Here is a 21,426-nt window from a genome sequence, read left to right as displayed (position 1 = left end):
TTAAGTAACAGAATTAGTAATGGACGCTTGGATACATCTTATCAACGGCCACCCTTTGGTATGCTTTAATATTACTTTAATATCAAACCAAGTGACAAAAATATCAAACAAAGTTATAGTATCAAATAAAAAAAATTATGTTAGAGATTGTCTCAGAACTAATGTCATTTTCCCTAGCCATTTTTGCACTGATTTTTTAACTGGCTGGTCTCAAATGGGATTTTTAATGGATGTACAGTATGACCTCAAGTTCACACATTAATATCTGCTAACACTTTATTTTGATGCTCCTCAACAGACATTCTACTGACTATAAGTGACTTTGTGAGTATGTCAACTTATTCTTCTAACCCTAACCCTAACCTAACAGTCTACTATTACTCTACTGAGAGTTAGTTGACATGAAGTTGCAAATGAATGAGGGTTAGTTGACATGTAGCTGCAAAGTTACTTATAGTTTGCAAAGCATAATGTATTTAGGGGTCTATCAAAATAAAGTGTAACCAAATATTTTAGGGGCACTGTAAGCAAGAATATCTGGTCAGTTCTGATCATCTGGTCTACCATTTTCTTTGATTTAAAGCTACACTGTGTGATATTTTAAGTTGATTTTTAGCAAAAAACGTATTTTAAAATGTATTTAGGGGTCTATCAAAATAAAGTGTAACCAAATATTTTAGGGGCACTGTAAGCAAGAACATCTGGTCAGTTCTGGTCATCTGGTCTACCATTTTCTTTGATTTAAAGCTACACTGTGTAATATTTTAAGTTGATTTTTAGCAAAAAACACTTTGTTCTTTCAAAATTATACGTTCTCATTAATGAGTAATCACTTCAACCAACTAATTAAGTATTCTCGTAAGTGTATAATCTGCCATTTAGAATACATACGAGCGAGTCGCTCGAATGGCGGAAGCCATGTTGCGCATCCATCTTGAAAATACATTAGACAAAGAGGGACATACCTGGAAATTCAAGCTTCGCCTTTCGCGTTTTTACACTCAGTGGCACCGTGACGAATGCGAGGGGGAGATTACTCGCGACTGCCGGCAAATTTGAAATAATACGGCCACCGTGGGACTTAAAATGCCCTCGGAATGAGAGGGGCTAGAAAGTAATGTTCAGTTAGTAGTCATATACAATTTCACCACTAGATGGGAGTAAATCCTACACAGTTTAGCTTTAATCAAAAGCTCTTTTTGTCATTCAAGGTTTTTTTCTCTCTCATCCTCAGACCACCAGCAGTGGCAGCAGCAGAATGAGTTCAGATGGAGGCGGGCGGCCTGTTAAGGTGGGCTCTCTAGTTGAGGTCATCGGTAAAGGTCATCGAGGTACCGTGGCATATATTGGAAACACCCTCTTTGCCTCTGGAAAATGGGTGGGAGTCATTCTAGAGGAACCTAAAGGGAAGAATGATGGGACTGTGCAGGGCAAACGATATTTCACCTGTCAGGAGAACCATGGTATATTTGTACGCCAATCACAGGTACTCCCACACATGCTTGCTGCGTATAAACACTAATGGGTGTGACGGGTGAAAACATGAGTAAATGTTCTTGGAAACTGCTGTGACCTCTTGCAGATTCAGTTAGTTGAAGATTTGGCTGACACAACATCTCCTGACACGCCAGAAGCTGCCACCTCCAGAATGCTGAAACGAGGTAGGAAATCAGTTTCATGCACATCTGCTTTTTTTGTTTACCATGAAATTGTAATCATCTCATTTTATCTTTTCTTCTCAGAGATAATTGAAGGTCCAAGGTCAAACAAAGTGGTGAGTGAGGAAAGGGATCTAAACATATGTTCATATATTATTTCTCATACAAACTCCAGTGGTCTTTTGCACAGGTGTTTAGTCTTGCTTAGCCACACTTTTACAATTTATTCTGGCCAAGAACTGCCCACTCAGACAGGAAAGGACTATCTGACCCATCTCAAAAAGCCACCAATTATAGTCTGATTTTTTAAATGCCAGGCGAGTTTATCTGAAATTGTTGATACCACAATAATAGTCTAGTCTGTCACTGGCTCTACCAAAAAGAAATCCGCAGAAATTTTCGTAGTTACTTCTGATGACCTTGAAAGTTGCATATAGTGCCAACCAATCAGATTAGAGCTCACCATTTCAGGTACTGTAGCTCTTGCCATGTTTATGTGTAATATACATTAGATGGTCTGTGAATAGCCTGTGGTGTGTCATCGCCTGAGGCGGACTACTTTACGTTAAAAGCATTGCGAATGACCTGTTCTCTCCAGCAGAGGGGGATATAGTAACACTCTCTGGCCACAAACTATTGCTCATCCTGTATCTGTGTCTGTAAAAGTGAACCATGTTTCTGAATCCCTTCTTATTTTCACGGGCCACGGCTAACATTAATTTAACAAGCATGTCTTTGCACTTTGTGATTCTTCCCAGTCCCAACCAAAAAATACACAAACACACATATAGTCCTTCTCTTTATCTCATCTCTTGTTAAAAATAAGTGTGCTTAATTCTACTGAATGTAGTGCATTTCAAATCTTACTATGACATACTACAACACAAGTGTAGTTCTTGATTTTATTTTAACTGTGTTATTCGATATTGCATTTAAAATGAATATATTTTAAATGTAACAAACTGCAACTTAATCATTACAAATTTGAGATTACAAATATATTTAAATATGACATACAAGTTTCAATAGAAATTACAATAAAATAAATTTTAGTTTACTATGTTTGTCACTACATTCAGTACACTTGAATCATATTTCATAGATAGAATAAAATAAATACTACATTTTCATTTAATTTTGAATAACATGTAATCAAGTGTTTGGAAACATTACATTCAGTTCACACTTACGCATATTATTTATCTTTTTTTTTTAAATATTCTAAATACTTCTTTTTCACAAAGGGTCCTAAACCTGCCCTCACTAATACAAACATGCATGAACGCAACCTGTCTGTTTTTTTTCATAGACTTTTTATAAGGTTTCTGTCTAATATACCAAACGATTATTGCACTGTTTAAGTGGGAATCTTGGTGTGTTTGTATGTGAGAGACATTCATGCTCATTACAAACACACTCTCTGATCAAACTTTAATCTGTCACCTCTTCCTCCTCCATCTGAGTGTGCAGAGAGGAACCAAACCAAAAAAGGTGCTGCATGTTTCTCTAACCTCTGTTTCAGAAATGATAATACAGCTCTGCAGTGTGTGTGTATGTGTATGTGTGATGCGTCATGCGTGTTTGTTACTACATTGTTTATACTCATTTTATGTACATTTATTCATGTGTGCAAGTGCTTTGCTAGCTGGATGGCAGTGTTATTTGGCAAATGGATGGTTTTAAATGGATTATATGAATAAGCATGCTGAGTACAATGTGTTTATGTGTGTGAGACAGACCGTGACCATGTCAGTGAGCAAATTTAACTTGCTTTTGGTGTGTTAGTGCAGATATTCACAATTACTTTGTCACTGAGACTGCACACTTCTTAAAAGTCATTTTGAGAATGAGTTGTGTCAGTGTGAATTTAAATAATATGCATTATTTTCTACATAATTAAAGTTTTTAATGCACACTTAATGTGAAAGCTGCACATCTACATGTACCATAAAAGACCTCTACATAAATTTAACCTCTACGTATATATTTATCTTGGTTCATCCTCACTTAAACACATTTCAAAACAAATATGAACAGCAGTATTTTCTATCGATATATTATCATTAAAAAATAGTCTGACCTCATTGAAAATCTGAGATTCAGAATGTAGTTTACACCTAGAAATAAACCGAAATTTTGAATAATTTAAAGCAAACTACAGCTGCAGGTTTTATTTTACTATGCAAATAAAATGCATAAAAACATAAAGCTCACAGAAAAGGCATATATTTTCTACAATATAATCGTTTGTTCTTTCTTGTTTTTGCATGTATTCAGAAAATTATGTCCGCGCAATTTGGCATGTTTCATTGCGTTATCATAAATTAAACAATTGACTCCAAGCACAACTACGCAATATGCTTACAAAATAAAAATAATAAATTGATAAAGGGTGAAGATTTAAATTGTTTTAGGCTGTATATTACCTCTGGCAACTACTGTATTTCCAGCCTGATCTCACGGCAATTCATACGAATTCTACGAGGTGGCTAATTCGTACAAATTCATACGACCTCACTCGTACGAATTCGTACGATTTTTGCTAAATCGTACATATTTTACGAATTGCCCAATTCATATGAATTCATACGAATGACCTACCCCTGACCCCGCCCCTAAACCTACCCATCACGTGGGTTTAGACAAATCGTACAAATTCGTACGAATTAGCCACTTTTTTATCACTCGTACGAATTCGTACGAATTGGTCGTGAGATAACGTTGGTATTTCTACATCACTCAGGGTTCCCCAAAGAAATTCAGCAAACAGTTCTTGAAATAACCATTTTTAGTGTGAAGAACAATGTTATAATCTAAAGAACCTTTTCCACTAAAAAGCTTTTTTAAGAGTGTATGATATAAACTATGTTTGTTGAAAGACCGAGAGATTGATTCCCCCTGAGCCAAACCTTGTACGGCATCCTGGCTTGGCATTAGCTGTCTTGTCATTAGGCCACCAATGAAACATTGAACTTGAAAGCCCTGTGTGCGCATCCCTGCGTTTTCTTCTAAATGTCAGTGTTTGAGGGTAATGGTATTTAGGAGGATATCTGGTTCAGGCTGTCAGGATTGTTTGGAGCTCTTGCTATGAGGACATTAATAGAGAAAAGAGCCTGTACTTAACTGGCTTATAACCTTCACTTCTTTAACATTAGAAAACAGTGGTAACATCAATGAATTCAGCATGACTTATGTAATAGAAACAAAGCTTGTTCAATTTGGGGTTTATTTGTTTATTTTCTCAATTAAAGCTAAACCACAGTGTTAACGTTTTACTAGTGATTTTCTTTACCAATTTTACCGCACCCACCAAAGTTACTTGATCTTAAGGATAGTCGACACAGTGATAGTGAAATGGTCACCTTGGTGGAATTATAAATGACTAAAGAAACTTACAAAAGCTGTGTAAGTGTTTTGAAACCTGTTTTGAAACCTCATCCAAAAGCAAACAACAGTGCAGAAGTTGGCATCATATTTTTTAAACAGTTGCATTATATGTAACATTATATATAAAATTATTATATCATATTATTATATCATTATGTTATATTATTATATCATTATATTTAAATATCAAATTTAGTAGTTATGTAAAATTATAAATCGGTATAAAATTTTATATATATAAGAATATCTTGTACAGTGAATAAACATATGAACTACTTTATTACAGGAAACCTGGAATGTTTTTAGTTTTAGTTAGTACTAACTTAACTAGTAAGTATCATGTAAGTAGAGATGCAGGCCTTGGATATGGCACGACAAATGAATGGAATGGGATGCAGAGAGGAAACAGTGAAAGGCCTATTATTCACTTTTGTTCATCCCCCTCTCTGTTTTCTACTACACATCACTTTTCTCTCTTGCAGAGCTGTAATGTGATACATCAATCTGTCTCCATCCTTTTCTACTCTGTTCTTTAATGGTTCTGCAGATCATGCTCTACCAAACCACAGTAATGCATTTTTAAACATACAGAAACACATTTCAGATCTTAGAATGTTTTATATTGAATTAGGGGTAACACTTTACAATACGGTTTCAATAAGGTAAGGTTAAATAATAATAAGGTTTTCTAACAGTTAACTATATTAGTTAACATGAACTAACAATGAATAATACTTTTACAGCATTTATTAAACTTAGTAAAATGTGAACAAATAGAACTTTGGATTTTAAAAATGTATTAGTAAATGTTGAAATTGACATTAACTAAGAATAAAAAAAATGTAGAAGTATTTTTCAATAGTTCATGTTACGTAACCAAAACCAACCCAGACCTTAGCTGACTTTTTTCTTTTTCTAGCTAACCAAACTCAAGCCGGAAAAAAAGATGCCTTTTGCTTATTTTTGTTGGCCAGACAAAAGCCAGAGCTCAGCCTAATTCTGTTTTACACAAGACACTAATTCTGTTTGACACCAGAATCAAGCCAGAAGTACAGAATGTAAGCCAGATTTGGCACAGACTCTGTTGCTATCTGGGTACCTCGTTAACTGTAGTTAACTGTTTGGTGGCTGGGTACCTGAAGCTAACTAATTGGTACCTGTAGTTAACTAATGGGTGGCTGGGTACCTGTCGTTAACTAATTGGTACCTGTAGTTAACTAATGGGTGTCTGGGTACCTGTAGTTAACTAATGGGTGGTTGGGTACATGTAGTTAACTAATGGGTGGTTGGGTACCTGTAGTTAACTAATGGGTACCTGTAGTAGTTAACTAATGGGTGGTTGGGTACACGTAGTTAACTAATGAGTACCTGTAGTAGTTAACTAATGGGTGGCTGGGTACCTGTAGTTAACTAATTGGTACCTGTAGTTTAATAATGGGTAGCTGGGTACCTGTAGTAGTTAACTAATGGGTGGTTGGGTACCTGTAGTTAACTAATGGATGGCTGGGTACCTGTAGTTAACTAATGGGTGGCTGGGTACCTGTAGTTAACTAATGGGTACCTGTAGTAGTTAACTAATGGGTGGTTGGGTACACATAGTTAACTAATGGGTACCTGTAGTAGTTAACTAATGGGTTGCTGGGTACCTGTAGTAAACTAATGGGTACCTGTAGTTTACTAATGGGTGGCTGGGTACCTGTAGTTAACTAATGGGTACCTGTAGTAGTTAACTAATGGGTGGTTGGGTACCTGTAGTTAACTAATGGGTGGCTGGGTACCTGTAGTTAACTAACGGATGGCTAGGTACATGTAGTTAACTAATGGGTGGATGGGTACCTATAGTTAACTAATGGGTACCTGTAGTTAACTAATGGGTAACTGTAGTTAACTAATGGGTGGCTAGGTACCTGTAGTTCACTAATGGGTAGCTGTAGTTAACTAATGGGTAACTGTAGTTAACTAATGGGTGGCTAGGCACCTGTAGTTCACTAATGGGTACCTGTATTTAACTAATAGAGGCAGGGTACCTGTAGTTAACTAATAGGTGGCACGGTACCTGTAGTAAACAAATAGAACCTTATTGTAGAGTGTTACTGAATTAGGATTAGACAGTGTTTTGGGTGTGCATAACTGTTGAACTTGTGATATATCATCAATTTAAACCATTAGTTGGTAAAACAGGTAGAGTAAAACATGGTCTGCCTGCACTTATACTCAGACATGTTCCTGCCGCTACACTGGCCTGAAGAGCCCATAGAGATACTAATGGAGTGTTGCTAGGATACAGGCTAGACTCCCATCAGTCCCTTCCTTTCTCCCTCTTTCCCCTTTTGTTACAGGCTGTCTCTCTCTCTCTCTGTCTGTCTGGAGGGAGGGGTGTATGTGTAGTGATGTAATGTACTTGCTAAGCAGCCGTTGGCACAGCAGAGCGGCACTGAGAGCTTATGAGTGGAAAGAGCAGGAGAGCGAGAGATGGATGCAGACAGAGAGAGACGGCTACTGTTTAGCAGAACCTCAAGGACAGCATTATAATCAGTGCTTAGTGCTTAGAAAAGGGCTCGGTTCTGTTCTTGTTGGAGAAAAAGGATTAAAATTGCTGCAGTGCAAGAGAGGAGAGTCATTTCAGCTGCAGCAGAGACAACCTGCAACACCGTCGCTGTGTGTGTGTGTGTGTTTGTGTGTCTAGCACTTGCCAACTGCTGTATGAGTGTTTGTGGCTTTGCTGTGGGCTTGGCCTGCTCTCATCTCGATCTGCTGCTAATGTGACTCATTCCTTTTTCCTGCTCTTTTTCTGCACCTGGTGTGTGTGTGTGCACCTGTTTGTGTCTTTTTTCTCTTCAATCGCCAATATGATGAGACAGGCACCTACGACTCGTAAGGTACAGATTGTTTACTACTTCTGTGGCATGCAAAACTCTCTGGTTTATTGCCTTAGCAGCCTTACTAGGGTGTTTGTGATTCTGGAGACAATTTTCCTTTTGTTTTTCTCTGATCGTTGGCATGTTAGCGCAGGTTCTTATTCTCAGCATTGTATTCATTGCTAAAAAGTTAATTTCAATTAATTTGTTTGATTAGTACATTTTGTTCTCTTAATAGACAAGCATAACTAAAAAGATCTAATGATATACAGTGGCCACTAAACGTATTTAACTTGAAAATGTATGAATGTTTTTGCATTTTAAAACAAAATAACAAAATGTGTGGTATTCATTTAAACGAATAAAGCACTTTACTAGCAAAATAATTCCTAAAAAGAAGTTTGTTCTGGTTTCAGTATAAACAATATATATTGTATAAATTATTCTGGTTAGTGGATCATATTCATAGTTGAAGTGATTTTCATCTTTAAGTGATTTTCCTTTTATAGAGAAGTTATGCTCAAAACAATTTGGTGTAGAATAATTTTTTTTCTAACCCATTGACTTCGAAAAATAGTTTTTCATAAATGTGATTCTAATCTTAAGTGTGACGTTTGGGGCAACTGTTTATACATTACAGTTTAGGGTTTGGGGTCAGTAAGATGTTTTTTTTAAAAAGAAATTAATACTTTTTTCAAGGATGCATTGAATTGATCAAATTTGACAGTCGACATTTATAATGTTACAAATGATTTCTATTTCAAATAGATCTTTTTATTAATCAAGGAATCCTAACAAAAGTATCAGTTTCCACAAAAATGTTAAGCAGCACAACTGATAATAAAAAAAATGTTTCTTCAGCATCAAATCAGCATATTAGAATGATTTCTGAAGGATCATGTGACACTGAGTAAGGATGCTAAAAATTCAGCTTTGCCATGAATAAATAAAATTTTTAAAATATATTAAAAATAGTAAACAGGTATTTTAAATTGTAATAATACTTCATAATATTAATATTTTCACGTTGTTTTTGATCAAATAAATGCAGCCTTGGTGAGCATAAGAGACTTCTTTTAAAAACATTTAAACATCTTAATGACCCCAAACATTTGTACGGCAGTGTAAACTTTTGTAACTGGCATATAGATTTAGAATATTTCACTATTATGTGTATGTACAGCAGGTTTGTCTGAGTTGTAACTATCAGATGATCTGTATAACAATACAAACATGTGCTGACCATCTGTGTGTGTGTGTGCATGCTTGTATGTAAACGAGTGTACTTGTTTGACCCAGTTGGTGCCAGGCACTCTGCTTTGTGGGCAGACAGACAGCTTCATAGAGTGGGTTAGTGTTTGACTCTTTATGTGCTAAAAGAGTATTTTTGATGTTAGGGACACGAGACAGACAGCAGAGCTTGTCAACATGTGATGAGATAAACGTGTGAAGGCTCACACAGACACTTTTGGAGTTCTTGTTTAATGCATGTGCCTTACTAATCTTTACTATATGTGTGTTTTCTCCTGTTTTTTCTTTGATTCTCCTTTCTTCATCTTTCTACTAACCCGTGGTGGTTATAAATCTGTGTTCGTTTGTCCTCTCCTCAGACCACGGCCAGAAGGCCCAAGGTGAGCTCAGTCCTGCAGGTCACATGCATAATTTGAGAGTTATTGTTAGACGTTGAGCGTCAGTGATCTCTGCGTCTCTCTTTCAGCAAACTCGGGCTGGAGTGGGTGTGAAGGTGGGCTCTGGATCAGCGTCTGCTGGAGAGATGAGCAGCAGTGAACCCAGCACACCTGCCCAAACACCACTGGCTGCTCCAGTTATACCTTCACCTGTGGGAAAACTGCCCTCTCCTGGTGCTCCTCCCTTCCCGGGCCCCAGCAAGGTCAGATGCTTTTAGTCACACATGGTTACAGACACAAATTAACCACTGTTTTTTTTGTTGTTTTTTTTACTAGAATTTGCCAGTGTGTTGCCAACTTGCCATGTATTCACTTTTGCATTATTTGCAATGTAAAAATGTCTGTAAAGGTTTTCAGTTGTCAAGGTCACAGATGTTGTGAAAGATGTTGTGTCACTCAAAGGCTACTGATCGGTTGTCACACGTTGCTGCTATGAAGAGCACGACTTTGAAAAACATCGATAGTCTTTAATCCAATAATCCAAAACAAGAATACTCAGGAGAACTAGTAACAATGTAAAACTCAGATGACGAATAATGAACAGAGAGAAATCAAGGCTTAAATACTCAGGGATGTAATCAACTGAACAGAAACAGGTGCATGAAACTAATTAACAACAAAGGAAACTAACTAAGGAACACAGGCAGGCGAAACAGGGACAGAAGGGTTTAATTTTCACTGTGTTCTGTCCCTGTTTTGCCTGCCTGTGAGACATGTGATGTGGGAGAAACACCAAATGAGGGGAAAATAATTGTAAAACAAAATATGACATGTTTGCAAAATACTTTTATCGTGTCATTTCCAATCAAGCTGTAATTTTACATTTATAAAAAGTTGTCTATGAAATTTTCCAAATGCTATTAAACATATTTTGAGATGTGATGGAAATGAATGAATTCTCCTGTGATGTATCATGTATGTACTGTATGTCAAATCAAATATACTAGTTTCTAGAGTGAAAAAAGTGTGTTGTAGGAGATTTATTTTCTAAAAGTACACAGGGCCAAAAGTGCCAGTAGTTGAATAAACACCTAAATCATTTAGAAGGTTCAAAATACAAAATACAGAACATAGCATTTATCTGCCATTCATGTAAATGTGAGAGTTCTTCTTGTTTCTCTCACAATCTCTGCACTCTGCTTGCAGGAAGAGGAGTCACTGCGTGCCCAGGTGAAGGATCTGGAGGAGAAGTTGGAGACACTGAAGATGAAGAGGATGGAGGACAAGATAAAGCTGAAGGAGCTTGAGAAGCACAAGATTCAGCTGGAGCAGCTGCAGGAGTGGAAGTGTAAGATGCAGGAACAACAAAACGAATTGCAGAAACAACTCAAAGAGGCCAGGAAGGTATCGACTATATTATTACTACACATTAATAGTCCAGAATACTGTATATCGTGATAAGTGTCATTGTGTGGATAATGAAGCTAACTCATATTAATGTAGGAAGCTAAGGAAGCTCTTGAAGCTAAAGAGCACTACATGGAAGAGATGGCAGATACAGCAGATGCCATTGAGATGGCCACCCTGGATAAGGAAATGGCTGAAGAACGGGCCGAATCACTGCAACTGGAGGCTGACGCTCTAAAAGAGAGAGTGGATGAGCTGACCATGGACTTGGAGATTCTCAAACATGAGATTGAGGAAAAAGGTACAAATACATTCTCTTATGCTCACCAAGGCTGCATTTATTTGATTTAAAATACAGTAAAAACAGTTAGCCTATATTGTGAAATATTATTACAATTTAAAAGAACTGTTTATCATCTTAATATATTTTAAAGTGCAATTTATTCCTGTGATCCAGAGTTGAATTTTCAGCATCATTACTCCAGTCTTCAGTGTCACATGATCCTTAAGAAATCCTTCTAATATACTGATTTGGTGCTTTAAGAAACATTTTTGAAAACAAAATGGTGTGGTTTCATGTTTTTATACATATAGTTTCATATTTGAGTTTTTGTTTTGTTTCAGAATTCTTTGATGAATAGAGATTTCAAAAGAACAGCATCTATTTGGAATTGAAATCTTGTAAATAATAAATGTCTGTACTGTCTGTATTGATCAATTTAATGAACCCTTGCTAAAATAAAAAAGTAAATCACCACACATATTAATCTATGAAAATTCAGGTTCGGATGGAGCAGCGTCTAGTTACCATGTAAAGCAGTTAGAGGAGCAGAATGCTCGACTGAAGGAGGCTTTGGTGAGGTGAGTCTGCGTTCAGTCCCATTGTTCAATGATGTTGTTTGATTTGATGTTGCTCTGTGAAGATTATAATATCAATTGCTCTGTGCATTAGGATGCGTGACTTGTCAGCATCAGAGAAACAAGAGTATGGAAAGCAACAGAAACAAATGGAGAAGAAAAATTTTGAGCTGGATACACTTAGATGCCAGAAAGAAAAACAACAGGAGGAAATGAAGATGGCTGAGAAAACTATTGATGAGCTCAAAGAGCAAGTGAGTTGTGCCAGTACTAAAACTATAATGTAGTGACAGCTTTTTATATCTCTGTGTGTTCTTCAAAACTTTTGTAACCTTGGATACTCAACTTTGCTATATGTATGGTACTAAATTAATATCATATTCATATACCAAGGTACCATTTCCAAAAATGCATGGCAATACCATAAGGTACTCCAAGTTTAACCGGTCCTACTCTGAGTGGGATTCGAACTGTTGTGCTAGCGCGCCTCTTGAGACCAGGGGATTGAGGTTTACACGCACAGCTCTTACTGGCCTGTATTACACTCACTCCCCTAAACCTCACTCCCATCTGGGTCACGGCACCAAATTAAACCTGAAGTCTTATTTGACCGCCTTCGAGTGGGATTCGAACTAAAGGCTGTGGTTGCAAGCGTGCCTCTTGAGCCAAGGGGAGTGAGGTTTACACGCACAGCTCTTACTTCAAACACTATGGTACATGTCCAAAAATTATGCTAATTTACATAACTATATTGTTTTTCCAAAAATCATGTCCAAAAATCAACGTTATGTTCCGTGGTACTGAATGATTATCATATTTATGGTACCATATCCAATAAAATGTGGTAATATCATATGGTACTTCAAGCCATTTCAAAGAATACTATGGTGGTACATGTTTTTTTTCCATTGCATGTTCAAAGGAAAATTATTATTATTAAATTATTATTGAAATATAATATATATTTATATTTAATATAAAAAATTATGTAAAGTTATTGTCAGCATAATGCCATGGTACATTTTTGGTGCTTTTCCTTATTGTGGGTATATGGTAATGGTCACTATATGTATGTGCTCGTGTCTGTCAGGTGGATGCTGCTCTCGGGGCAGAGGAGATGGTGGAGATGTTGACGGAGCGTAATCTGGACCTGGAGGAGAAAGTACGGGAGCTCAAAGAAACTGTCGCAGATCTGGTGAGTGATCGAAGAGAGTGTGATGAACAGTATATTGAGGATGTGATGTGTATGTGGTTTAGTTGAGTGTGTTGAGCAGTATTTGTGTGTATGTGCTGATGTAGGAAGCCATAAATGAGATGAATGACGAGCTGCAGGAGAACGCCAGAGAGACGGAGCTGGAGTTGAGAGAGCAGTTGGATCTGGGTGGTGCCAGCGTCAGGGAGGCGGAGAAGCGCGTGGAAGCGGCACAAGAAACAGTGGCAGACTACCAGCAGACCATCCAGAAATACAGAGAGCTCACTGCACACCTACAGGTTCTGCTGTACTTCACAACATACAAACCACACCACATTAATGCTGATTAAAATACCCACCTTAATGTATATCACATAATTTGTGTGTGTGTGGAGCAGGAGGTGAACAGGGAGCTGATGAGCCAACAGGAAGCCAACGCTGAGCAGCAGCAACAGCCTGCGGAGATCTTCGATTTCAAGATTAAATTTGCTGAAACCAAAGCCTATGCCAAGGTCAATCCAGAGAACACATAAACAGTCTTTCTAACACTGCTATTCAGAATCCAATTCACAAATGAATGAATTAGTCAAACTGATTGTTGAATCAGACTTGAACACAGAAGTCATTGGTTTGAATTATAAACTGAATTGTCAGATGATTCATTTCTTCACTGATCTTAAGATTGTGTCAAGCAATGCGTCTCTCATATGAAAATGTATGTCTATTTGTAATTCTAGACCATAGAAATGGAGCTGCGTAAAATGGAGGTCACTCAGGCTAACAGACAGGTGTCACTGTTGATTTCCTTCATGCCTGACTCCTTCCTGAAACACGGAGGAGACCATGACTGCATCCTGGCTCTACTGCTCATCCCACGACTCATCTGCAAGGTGAATGTTCTGAAGTGTGTGTGTTTTACATTCCAGGGAGTGTACACGGCATTTGCAAATGACTAATGTGTGTCATATCAATAGCTTTTACTATTTTCATAACATGTTATTGCATTGCTGTTATTAGTAGAGGGGAGTAAGGGGTCAATGGTTTGGCTGGTTAGCTTAGCCCCAGCTGGTATATGTCATAACTACACCATTCTGCTGTCAAAACATGTATATAATTTTCACAGTTTTCACGTTTATGGGTGAGTGACTCAAATGTTAACACCAAGGCTTAACCCAGGCCTTTTCAGAATTTTAGATGCCATTGACTACCAAATATGATCACCTTTGTGTGAGGAACCCCATCCTAAAATTCAAAAGACATATATATAGTTTCTTGCATAAAAACTAAATTTATACTGTGAAAAATTATTATTATAAATGTATAAAATATTATTTGTAGTTACATTGTTAAATTCTTTGGTACTCATTATAGTACTGTACTGTTATTTATTAAATAATTAAAAAAAATATTTATGTAATACAATTTATGTATTACTCATTTACTTACTTTATTTTAATAATTTTGTATTAGTTTGTTTGTTTTAATCAAATTGTTTATTTATTTTATTTTAATCTTATTGTTTTTATTTATTTATTGTTTATTTATTTACGTATTTATAAAATATATTTATTTTTTATTTTTTTAACTGAAAAAATATGGCTTAACTTGTTTTCAGCATGTGCACTAACCACTAAGCCACAGTTCCCATCCAAGATTCCTTTTTGCGAGTTTTGGTCGAATGTGTTTGTGTGTGTGTATGTTGCAGGCAGAGCTGATCAGTAAGCAGGCTCAGGAGAAGTTTGAGTTGACTGAGACGTGCTCTCAGAGGGCCGGGATGAGAGGAGCCGTCGGAGAGCGGCTGAGCTTTGCTGCTGGACTCATCTATTCTCTCACACTGCTACAGGCAGCACTGCACAAATATGAACAGTAGGTCTACCTGAACTTGCACTTTCTGAAGCGTTAACATCCTCAAAACCACATGAAATATGTCAATAAGTGCTATTATGTTTTGTGCCATTATTTCCTGTTGAAGCAGGAAGTTAGGGTAGAGCACCTCAAAAGGCTTGTTGTTTTTTAAAATGTCTCCTTCTATCTCTCTCATGCAGTGCTCTGAGTCAGTGCAGTGTGGACGTGTACAAGCGTGTGGGTTCTCTGTACTCTGAGATGAGCGTCCATGAGCGTTCCCTGGATTTCCTCATAGACCTCTTGTACAAAGACCTGCTGGATGAAACAGTCAATGTGGAACCTCTAACCAAAGCTATTAAATACTATCAGGTATCATAGCATAATGTCATTTTTTAACATGTGAGTAACACATACACACATATATATATATATATATATATATATATATATATATATATATATATATATATATATATATATATATATATATACACTCACCTAAAGGATTATTAGGAACACCTGTTCAATTTCTCATTAATGCAATTATCTAATCAACCAATCACATGGCAGTTGCTTCAATGCATTTAGGGGTGTGGTCCTGGTCAAGACAATCTCCTGAACTCCAAACTGAATGTCAGAATGGGAAAGAAAGGTGATTTAAGCAATTTTGATCGTGGCATGGTTGTTGGTGCCAGACGGGCTGGTCTGAGTATTTCACAATCTGCTCAGTTACTGGGATTTTCACGCACACCATTTCTAGGGTTTACAAAGAATGGTGTGAAAAGGGAAAAACATCCAGTATGCGGCAGTCCTGTGGGCGAAAATGCCTTGTTGACGCTAGAGGTCAGAGGAGAATGGGCCGACTGATTCAAGCTGATAGAAGAGCAACTTTGACTGAAATAACCACTCGTTACAACCGAGGTATGCAGCAAAGCATTTGTGAAGCCACAACACGCACAACCTTGAGGCGGATGGGCTACAACAGCAGAAGACCCCACCGGGTACCACTCATCTCCACTACAAATAGGAAAAATAGGCTACAATTTGCACGAGCTCACCAAAATTGGACAGTTGAAGACTGGAAAAATGTTGCCTGGTCTGATGAGTCTCGATTTCTGTTGAGACATTCAGATGGTAGAGTCAGAATTTGGCGTAAACAGAATGAGAACATGGGTCCATCATGCCTTGTTACCACTGTGCAGGCTGGTGGTGGTGGTGTAATGGTGTGGGGGATGTTTTCTTGGCACACTTTAGGCCCCTTAGTGCCAATTGGGCATCGTTTAAATGCCACGGCCTACCTGAGCATTGTTTCTGACCATGTCCATCCCTTTATGACCACCATGTACCCATCCTCTGATGGCTACTTCCAGCAGGATAATGCACCATGTCACAAAGCTCGAATCATTTCAAATTGGTTTCTTGAACATGACAATGAGTTCACTGTACTAAAATGGCCCCCACAGTCACCAGATCTCAACCCAATAGAGCATCTTTGGGATGTGGTGGAACGGGAGCTTCGTGCCCTGGATGTGCATCCCACAAATCTCCATCAACTGCAAGATGCTATCCTATCAATATGGGCCAACATTTCTAAAGAATGCTTTCAGCACCTTGTTGAATCAATGCCACGTAGAATTAAGGCAGTTCTGAAGGCGAAAGGGGGTCAAACACAGTATTAGTATGGTGTTCCTAATAATCCTTTCGGTGAGTGTGTATATATATATATATATATATATATTTATATATTTATATTTGTGTGTGTGTGTGTGTGTGTGTTTGTGTGATTATGTGTGTGTGTGTATGTATGTATATATATACAGTATGTTACTGACCCCAAACTGTTATGTTATGTGTTGATTCTCATTCCCAACTGAAGCGTATCATGATAGCAGCAAAGCATCTCAAATGCCACATTTACAAACCTAAACCTGAAGCCTAAACTTACCTAAGACACTACTATTGTTCGCCTGGTGTTTTTTTCAGAAAGTGCAAGTCTAATTAACTATTGACATATATTTCTTTTTATTGCAGCACCTTTACAGTATTCATCTCGCTGAACAGTCTGAGGACTGTACTGTGCAGCTAGCGGACCACATCAAAGTAAGAACATCACTTAGACACACACGTCGGGTCTGTTGCACACATCTATAGCACATCTTCATGTGTGTCTGTAGTTTACCCAGAGTGCCCTGGACTGTATGGCAGTGGAGGTGGGACGTCTGAGGGCCTTCATACAAACGGGACAGGACGAGGAAGGGTTTTGTGTGCTGCTGAAGGATCTGGACACTTCCTGTAGTGACATACGACAGTTCTGCAAGAAGATCCGCCGTCGTATGCCAGGCACAGATGCACCGGGCATCCCAGCTGCCCTCAGCTTCGGGCCACAGGTGCTCTTATTCATGTACTTGATATGTTAAATTCTAGACATATCTTGGATATCTCAGCCTTCCATTGATGGGGTTTATGTGTGTGTGTAGGTGTGTGAGACCCTGGCAGAGAGCAGAAGGCAGCTGGCCTGGGTGAATGCTGTGCTCCAGGAAGTGGCAGCAGCAGCCGCTCAGCTCATCGCCCCTCTCAGCGAACATGAGGGACTTCCAGCCCTCAAACTGGAAGACATGGCCTTTAAAGCAGCTGAACAGGTATGTTTGGGTGAATCCTGTGAAAACATGGCTGGGTCACCACAACATCGAAATAAAAGTAATAATAACATACACTACTGAGGTCAGTAAGATTTTTTAAGAAGTCTCTTTTGCTCACCAAGGCTGCATTATTTGGTCAAAAATACAATAAAAACAGCAATGTTGTGAAATATTATTACGATTTAGAATAGCTGTTTCGAATAAATATAATACATATTTTAAAATCTCATTTATTCTTAAGATGTAAAGCTGAATTTTCAGCAGTAATTACTTCAGTCTTCAGTGTCACTCAATCCTTCAGAAATCATTCTCATATGCTGACTTGCTGCTCAAGAAACATTTCTTATTATTATCAATGTTGACAACAGTTCCTGCTTAATATTTTTGAAGAAACTTATTTTTTTTAGGATTCTTTGAAATCTTTCAAAACATAAATGTCTTTCCTGTGACATTTGATCAATTTAATGCATCCTTGCTGAATAAAAGTATTAATTTCTTAAATATAATAATAAATAAATTACAATATATATATATATATATATATATATATATATATATATATATACATATACATGTATATGCTTAATACTTTTTGCTAGATGCGATTACTCACAGTCACGATTAATCGAGTTGACAGCACTAATTATATTATATATTATATATTACCAATCACATCTAACATAAGTTTGTAAATACACACACACACACACACACACACAGAGTATATATTTACAAACTTTTATGTTAGATGCTATTAATCGATTTGACAGCACTAAATATAATATAATATAAATGACAATGTGGGGATGTAATTTAATCTCTTTGGATTTTTTTTTTCAGATCTATGGGTCACAGGGCATAAACGCCCAAGAGTGTCTGCGGCAGTCATGCAGTGTTGTCATAGCAACCATGAACAAGATGGCTACCGCTATGCAGGAGGGAGAATATGACTCTGACAGACCACAGAATGGAGTGAGTCTGGGTCCTCTTTTAGTGTGTCCATCTGACTGTATAACAATGGCTATGAATGTTTGTTGTGTATCTACTGTATAGATATCTCCTGTTGAAGTCCGAGGAGCGGCGCTAAGGGCAGAAATCACTGATGCTGAAGGACTCGGTCTTAAACTTGAGGACAGAGAAACTGTCATTAAAGAGCTTAAGAAATCCCTTAAAATAAAGGTAGAAACACTCACACTCAGACATACTATTATTTGCACAAGATAACAAAATATTAAAATGTGAAAATGCTGAGTGAAAACTGGTGTCGTTCATAGGGAGAGGAACTGAGTGAGGCCAGTGTGCGTCTCAGTTTGCTGGAGAAAAAGCTGGACAGTTCGTCTAAAGATGCGGATGAGCGAGTGGAAAAGATTCAGACGATCCTAGATGAGACGCATTCACTCCTGAAAAAGAAAGAGAAGTAAGAGATGATGGGGTTTCTTGCACATATTTATGCTGCAGCTTGTCACCCTAACTCCTAATGTGGGTCTTAATGCCACAGGATAGTGATAGGGATACTATACTGTAAAAAAAGGCAATTAATATGGGTATTATAATCCGTAGGGAGTTTGAGGAGACCATGGATGCTCTCCAGGCTGACATAGACCAACTAGAGGCAGATAAAGCAGAGCTTAAGCAGAGAATCAACAGCCAATCAAAGATGACCATTGAAGGCCTGAGAGGAAGTCAAGCTTCTGGCATCGCCTCCATTGTGAATTGTGGCATCACTGCTGGTAAGATAAGGGAATCAAACTAGTTCAAATGTCTTTCTTAAGTCTTAATTTTAAACTGTCTAACATGTCTTCCATTGTTTATATTCCTTGTAGAAGAACAAAAAGGTAAAGTTGTTGTCAGTGTGACATTTAAATATCTCCAGTTCTCCACTCATGGTCTCTCTGTGCACTGCATGTGTGCATGCAAGTTATCCTTGCTTATGTTACTAGATATAATATTTAGTTTGTGCTTTACAAATATTTCATCATGCTTCCCTTTCATAATTTGCATGTGCTGTAATTTAGGCTTACTTAGATGCATGTATCTTGATCACTGTCCTTTATTGCACAGAATGCTTGATTCTGATTGGTCAATCGTGACATTCTGCTCAAATAATTTTAAAAATGCTGAACTGTTTGTTTGACTGATTTCCCACACAAAAGTTTAGTTTCCTTCCTTATTGCTTTCTGCATGGTATTTCATGTCTCCCATAAACTCTGTGGTCTCTTTCTTCTCATCTAACATATTTAGTCAATGAAACATTATGACAAAAATAAACTTTTTAGGTTAAAAAAAAATCATAATGACTTAATTTGAGTTTATGTTTGTGATAATGTGCATTATCACTTACATATATGCTTTGTAAGCCTATTTAATATTTGAATTATGATATTTGAAATCTCAATTATGATCTCCATTTAGTGGACTATTAAGAAAATCCTGAATGGATTTTATAGAATCCACCTAGAAGATCCTCCCTTAGAGATGTCACTGTTTTATTATAATAGTTTAATAAACACTGGTAAGAAACTGTAATATTGTGTAATATAATTAAAATTTTAAATAACTATTTATTATTTTAGAAAATATATTTTAAAATGATCCTTCTGAAATCATTCTATTGTGCTGATTTTGGTGCTCAAGAAACATGTCTTCTCTTTGAAAACAGTTGTGCTGCTTAATATTTTTGTGATACATTTTTTCAGGATGCTTTGATGAACAGAAAGTTCAAACGAACAGCATTTATTTGAAACATAATCATTTGTAACATTATAAATGTCTTTACTTTCACTTTTTAATTTTCACAATGTAATGAGTCCTTGCATGAATTTCTCACTGACCCCAAACTATCTAATGGTAGTCTATTTAATTTTTTTAAATATATTTTAGAGAAATATATCAGTTGTCTCTGTCTTTGTTAAAGTGATAGTTCACCCAAAAATGAAAATTCTGTCATTATTTACTCACCTTCAATTTGATGAGTTTCTTTGTTCTGTTGAACACAAAAGAAGATATTTTGAAGAATGTTGATAACAAGACAGTTGACGGTAGCCATACTGTCAACTGTCTTGTTACCAGCATTCTTCAAAATATCTTCTTTTGTGTTCAACAGAAGAAAGAAACTCATACAGGTTTGGAACAAAATAAGGGTGAGTAAATGATGACAGAAGTTTCATTTTTTGGTTGAACTAACCCTTTAATGTAATTCAATAGGTGTGTGTGCAGCTTCAGGAGTGCAAGTGATGGATTCTCCACTGCTGACTCAGCAGATTGAAGCTCAGCGACTCAGCATAAAGCACTTGAAGAACGAGAACAACAGACTGAAGGTCTCTCCTACTTCCCCACAAGCACATTTCCCCAATGCAGGCACCAAGGATTTAGTCTCACTTTTGTTTTTGTGCGTGTGTACGTGTGTGTGTGTGGACTGCAGGCAGAAAAGATGCGTGCTCAGCTGGCGTCTCTCACTCCTCTGAACGTGCCAAAGCTGGGCTGGAGAGAGGGCTGCAGGCCGGAGGTGTTGTCTAGTGCCCTCTACCGAAAAACAGACCAACTACTGGACACTCTGCTCCAGATGAGTGCCAATGTGAAAGTGGTGGACATCACAGGGAAATCTCCAGGTCTGTCATAATTAGACTTAACAACACAGATTTCTGTTGTTTTTACATGAATTGTTCAAGCGCATATGTGTTTTGGTTAACAGTGACTCCCAGTGCGCAGCTCCTAGAGCAAACTGCAAGACTGCAGTCGCTCAGTGACACCCTCGATAGGCTTAAGGTAAAACAAAAATGCTTCAAAACCATAGACATCATTTACATGACTCTTGTATTTACTTAAGCAACCTATTTATTTAAAGGATGAGGTTGCTGAACATGTAGTGACTCATAGGCCTGGTGCTCAAGTCTCGTCCGATTTTGCCACTTTTCCCTGCACTTCCTTTGTGAAGGTAAGACAGATGCATAAAAT

At 37.4% G+C, this 21,426-nt stretch overlaps 1 protein-coding gene across 5 annotated transcripts in view; it reads left to right on the top strand.

Moving 5' to 3' along the window:
* The window catches only part of dctn1b (dynactin 1b), a 32,306-nt gene that overhangs the window by 8,434 nt on the left and 2,446 nt on the right, over nt 1-21,426 (top strand). For 2 of the 5 annotated variants that reach the window (XM_079855253.1, XM_079855249.1), the window contains exons 2-30: nt 1,235-1,486; nt 1,583-1,661; nt 1,743-1,774; nt 3,129-3,149; nt 7,907-7,924; nt 9,514-9,534; nt 9,621-9,794; nt 10,738-10,935; nt 11,035-11,239; nt 11,721-11,799; nt 11,891-12,050; nt 12,887-12,991; nt 13,096-13,287; nt 13,387-13,500; nt 13,726-13,878; nt 14,694-14,854; nt 15,034-15,202; nt 16,865-16,933; nt 17,008-17,220; nt 17,311-17,472; nt 18,313-18,444; nt 18,526-18,651; nt 18,747-18,889; nt 19,033-19,202; nt 19,296-19,307; nt 20,677-20,789; nt 20,894-21,080; nt 21,164-21,237; nt 21,317-21,406. In XM_079855253.1, coding sequence (XP_079711379.1) covers nt 1,259-1,486; nt 1,583-1,661; nt 1,743-1,774; nt 3,129-3,149; nt 7,907-7,924; nt 9,514-9,534; nt 9,621-9,794; nt 10,738-10,935; nt 11,035-11,239; nt 11,721-11,799; nt 11,891-12,050; nt 12,887-12,991; nt 13,096-13,287; nt 13,387-13,500; nt 13,726-13,878; nt 14,694-14,854; nt 15,034-15,202; nt 16,865-16,933; nt 17,008-17,220; nt 17,311-17,472; nt 18,313-18,444; nt 18,526-18,651; nt 18,747-18,889; nt 19,033-19,202; nt 19,296-19,307; nt 20,677-20,789; nt 20,894-21,080; nt 21,164-21,237; nt 21,317-21,406 — 3,600 coding nt within the window. In that variant the 5' untranslated portion in view covers nt 1,235-1,258. The remainder of the gene's footprint in view (nt 1-1,234; nt 1,487-1,582; nt 1,662-1,742; nt 1,775-3,128; nt 3,150-7,906; nt 7,925-9,513; nt 9,535-9,620; nt 9,795-10,737; nt 10,936-11,034; nt 11,240-11,720; nt 11,800-11,890; nt 12,051-12,886; nt 12,992-13,095; nt 13,288-13,386; nt 13,501-13,725; nt 13,879-14,693; nt 14,855-15,033; nt 15,203-16,864; nt 16,934-17,007; nt 17,221-17,310; nt 17,473-18,312; nt 18,445-18,525; nt 18,652-18,746; nt 18,890-19,032; nt 19,203-19,295; nt 19,308-20,676; nt 20,790-20,893; nt 21,081-21,163; nt 21,238-21,316; nt 21,407-21,426) is intronic. The other 3 variants (XM_079855250.1, XM_079855251.1, XM_079855252.1) reach the window with 3 other exon arrangements.

This window comes from Squalius cephalus (assembly GCF_949319135.1).
Source record: "Squalius cephalus genome assembly, chromosome: 21".
Taxonomy (NCBI): domain Eukaryota; kingdom Metazoa; phylum Chordata; class Actinopteri; order Cypriniformes; family Leuciscidae; genus Squalius; species Squalius cephalus.
This window is presented reverse-complemented; position numbering and strand designations above follow the sequence as displayed.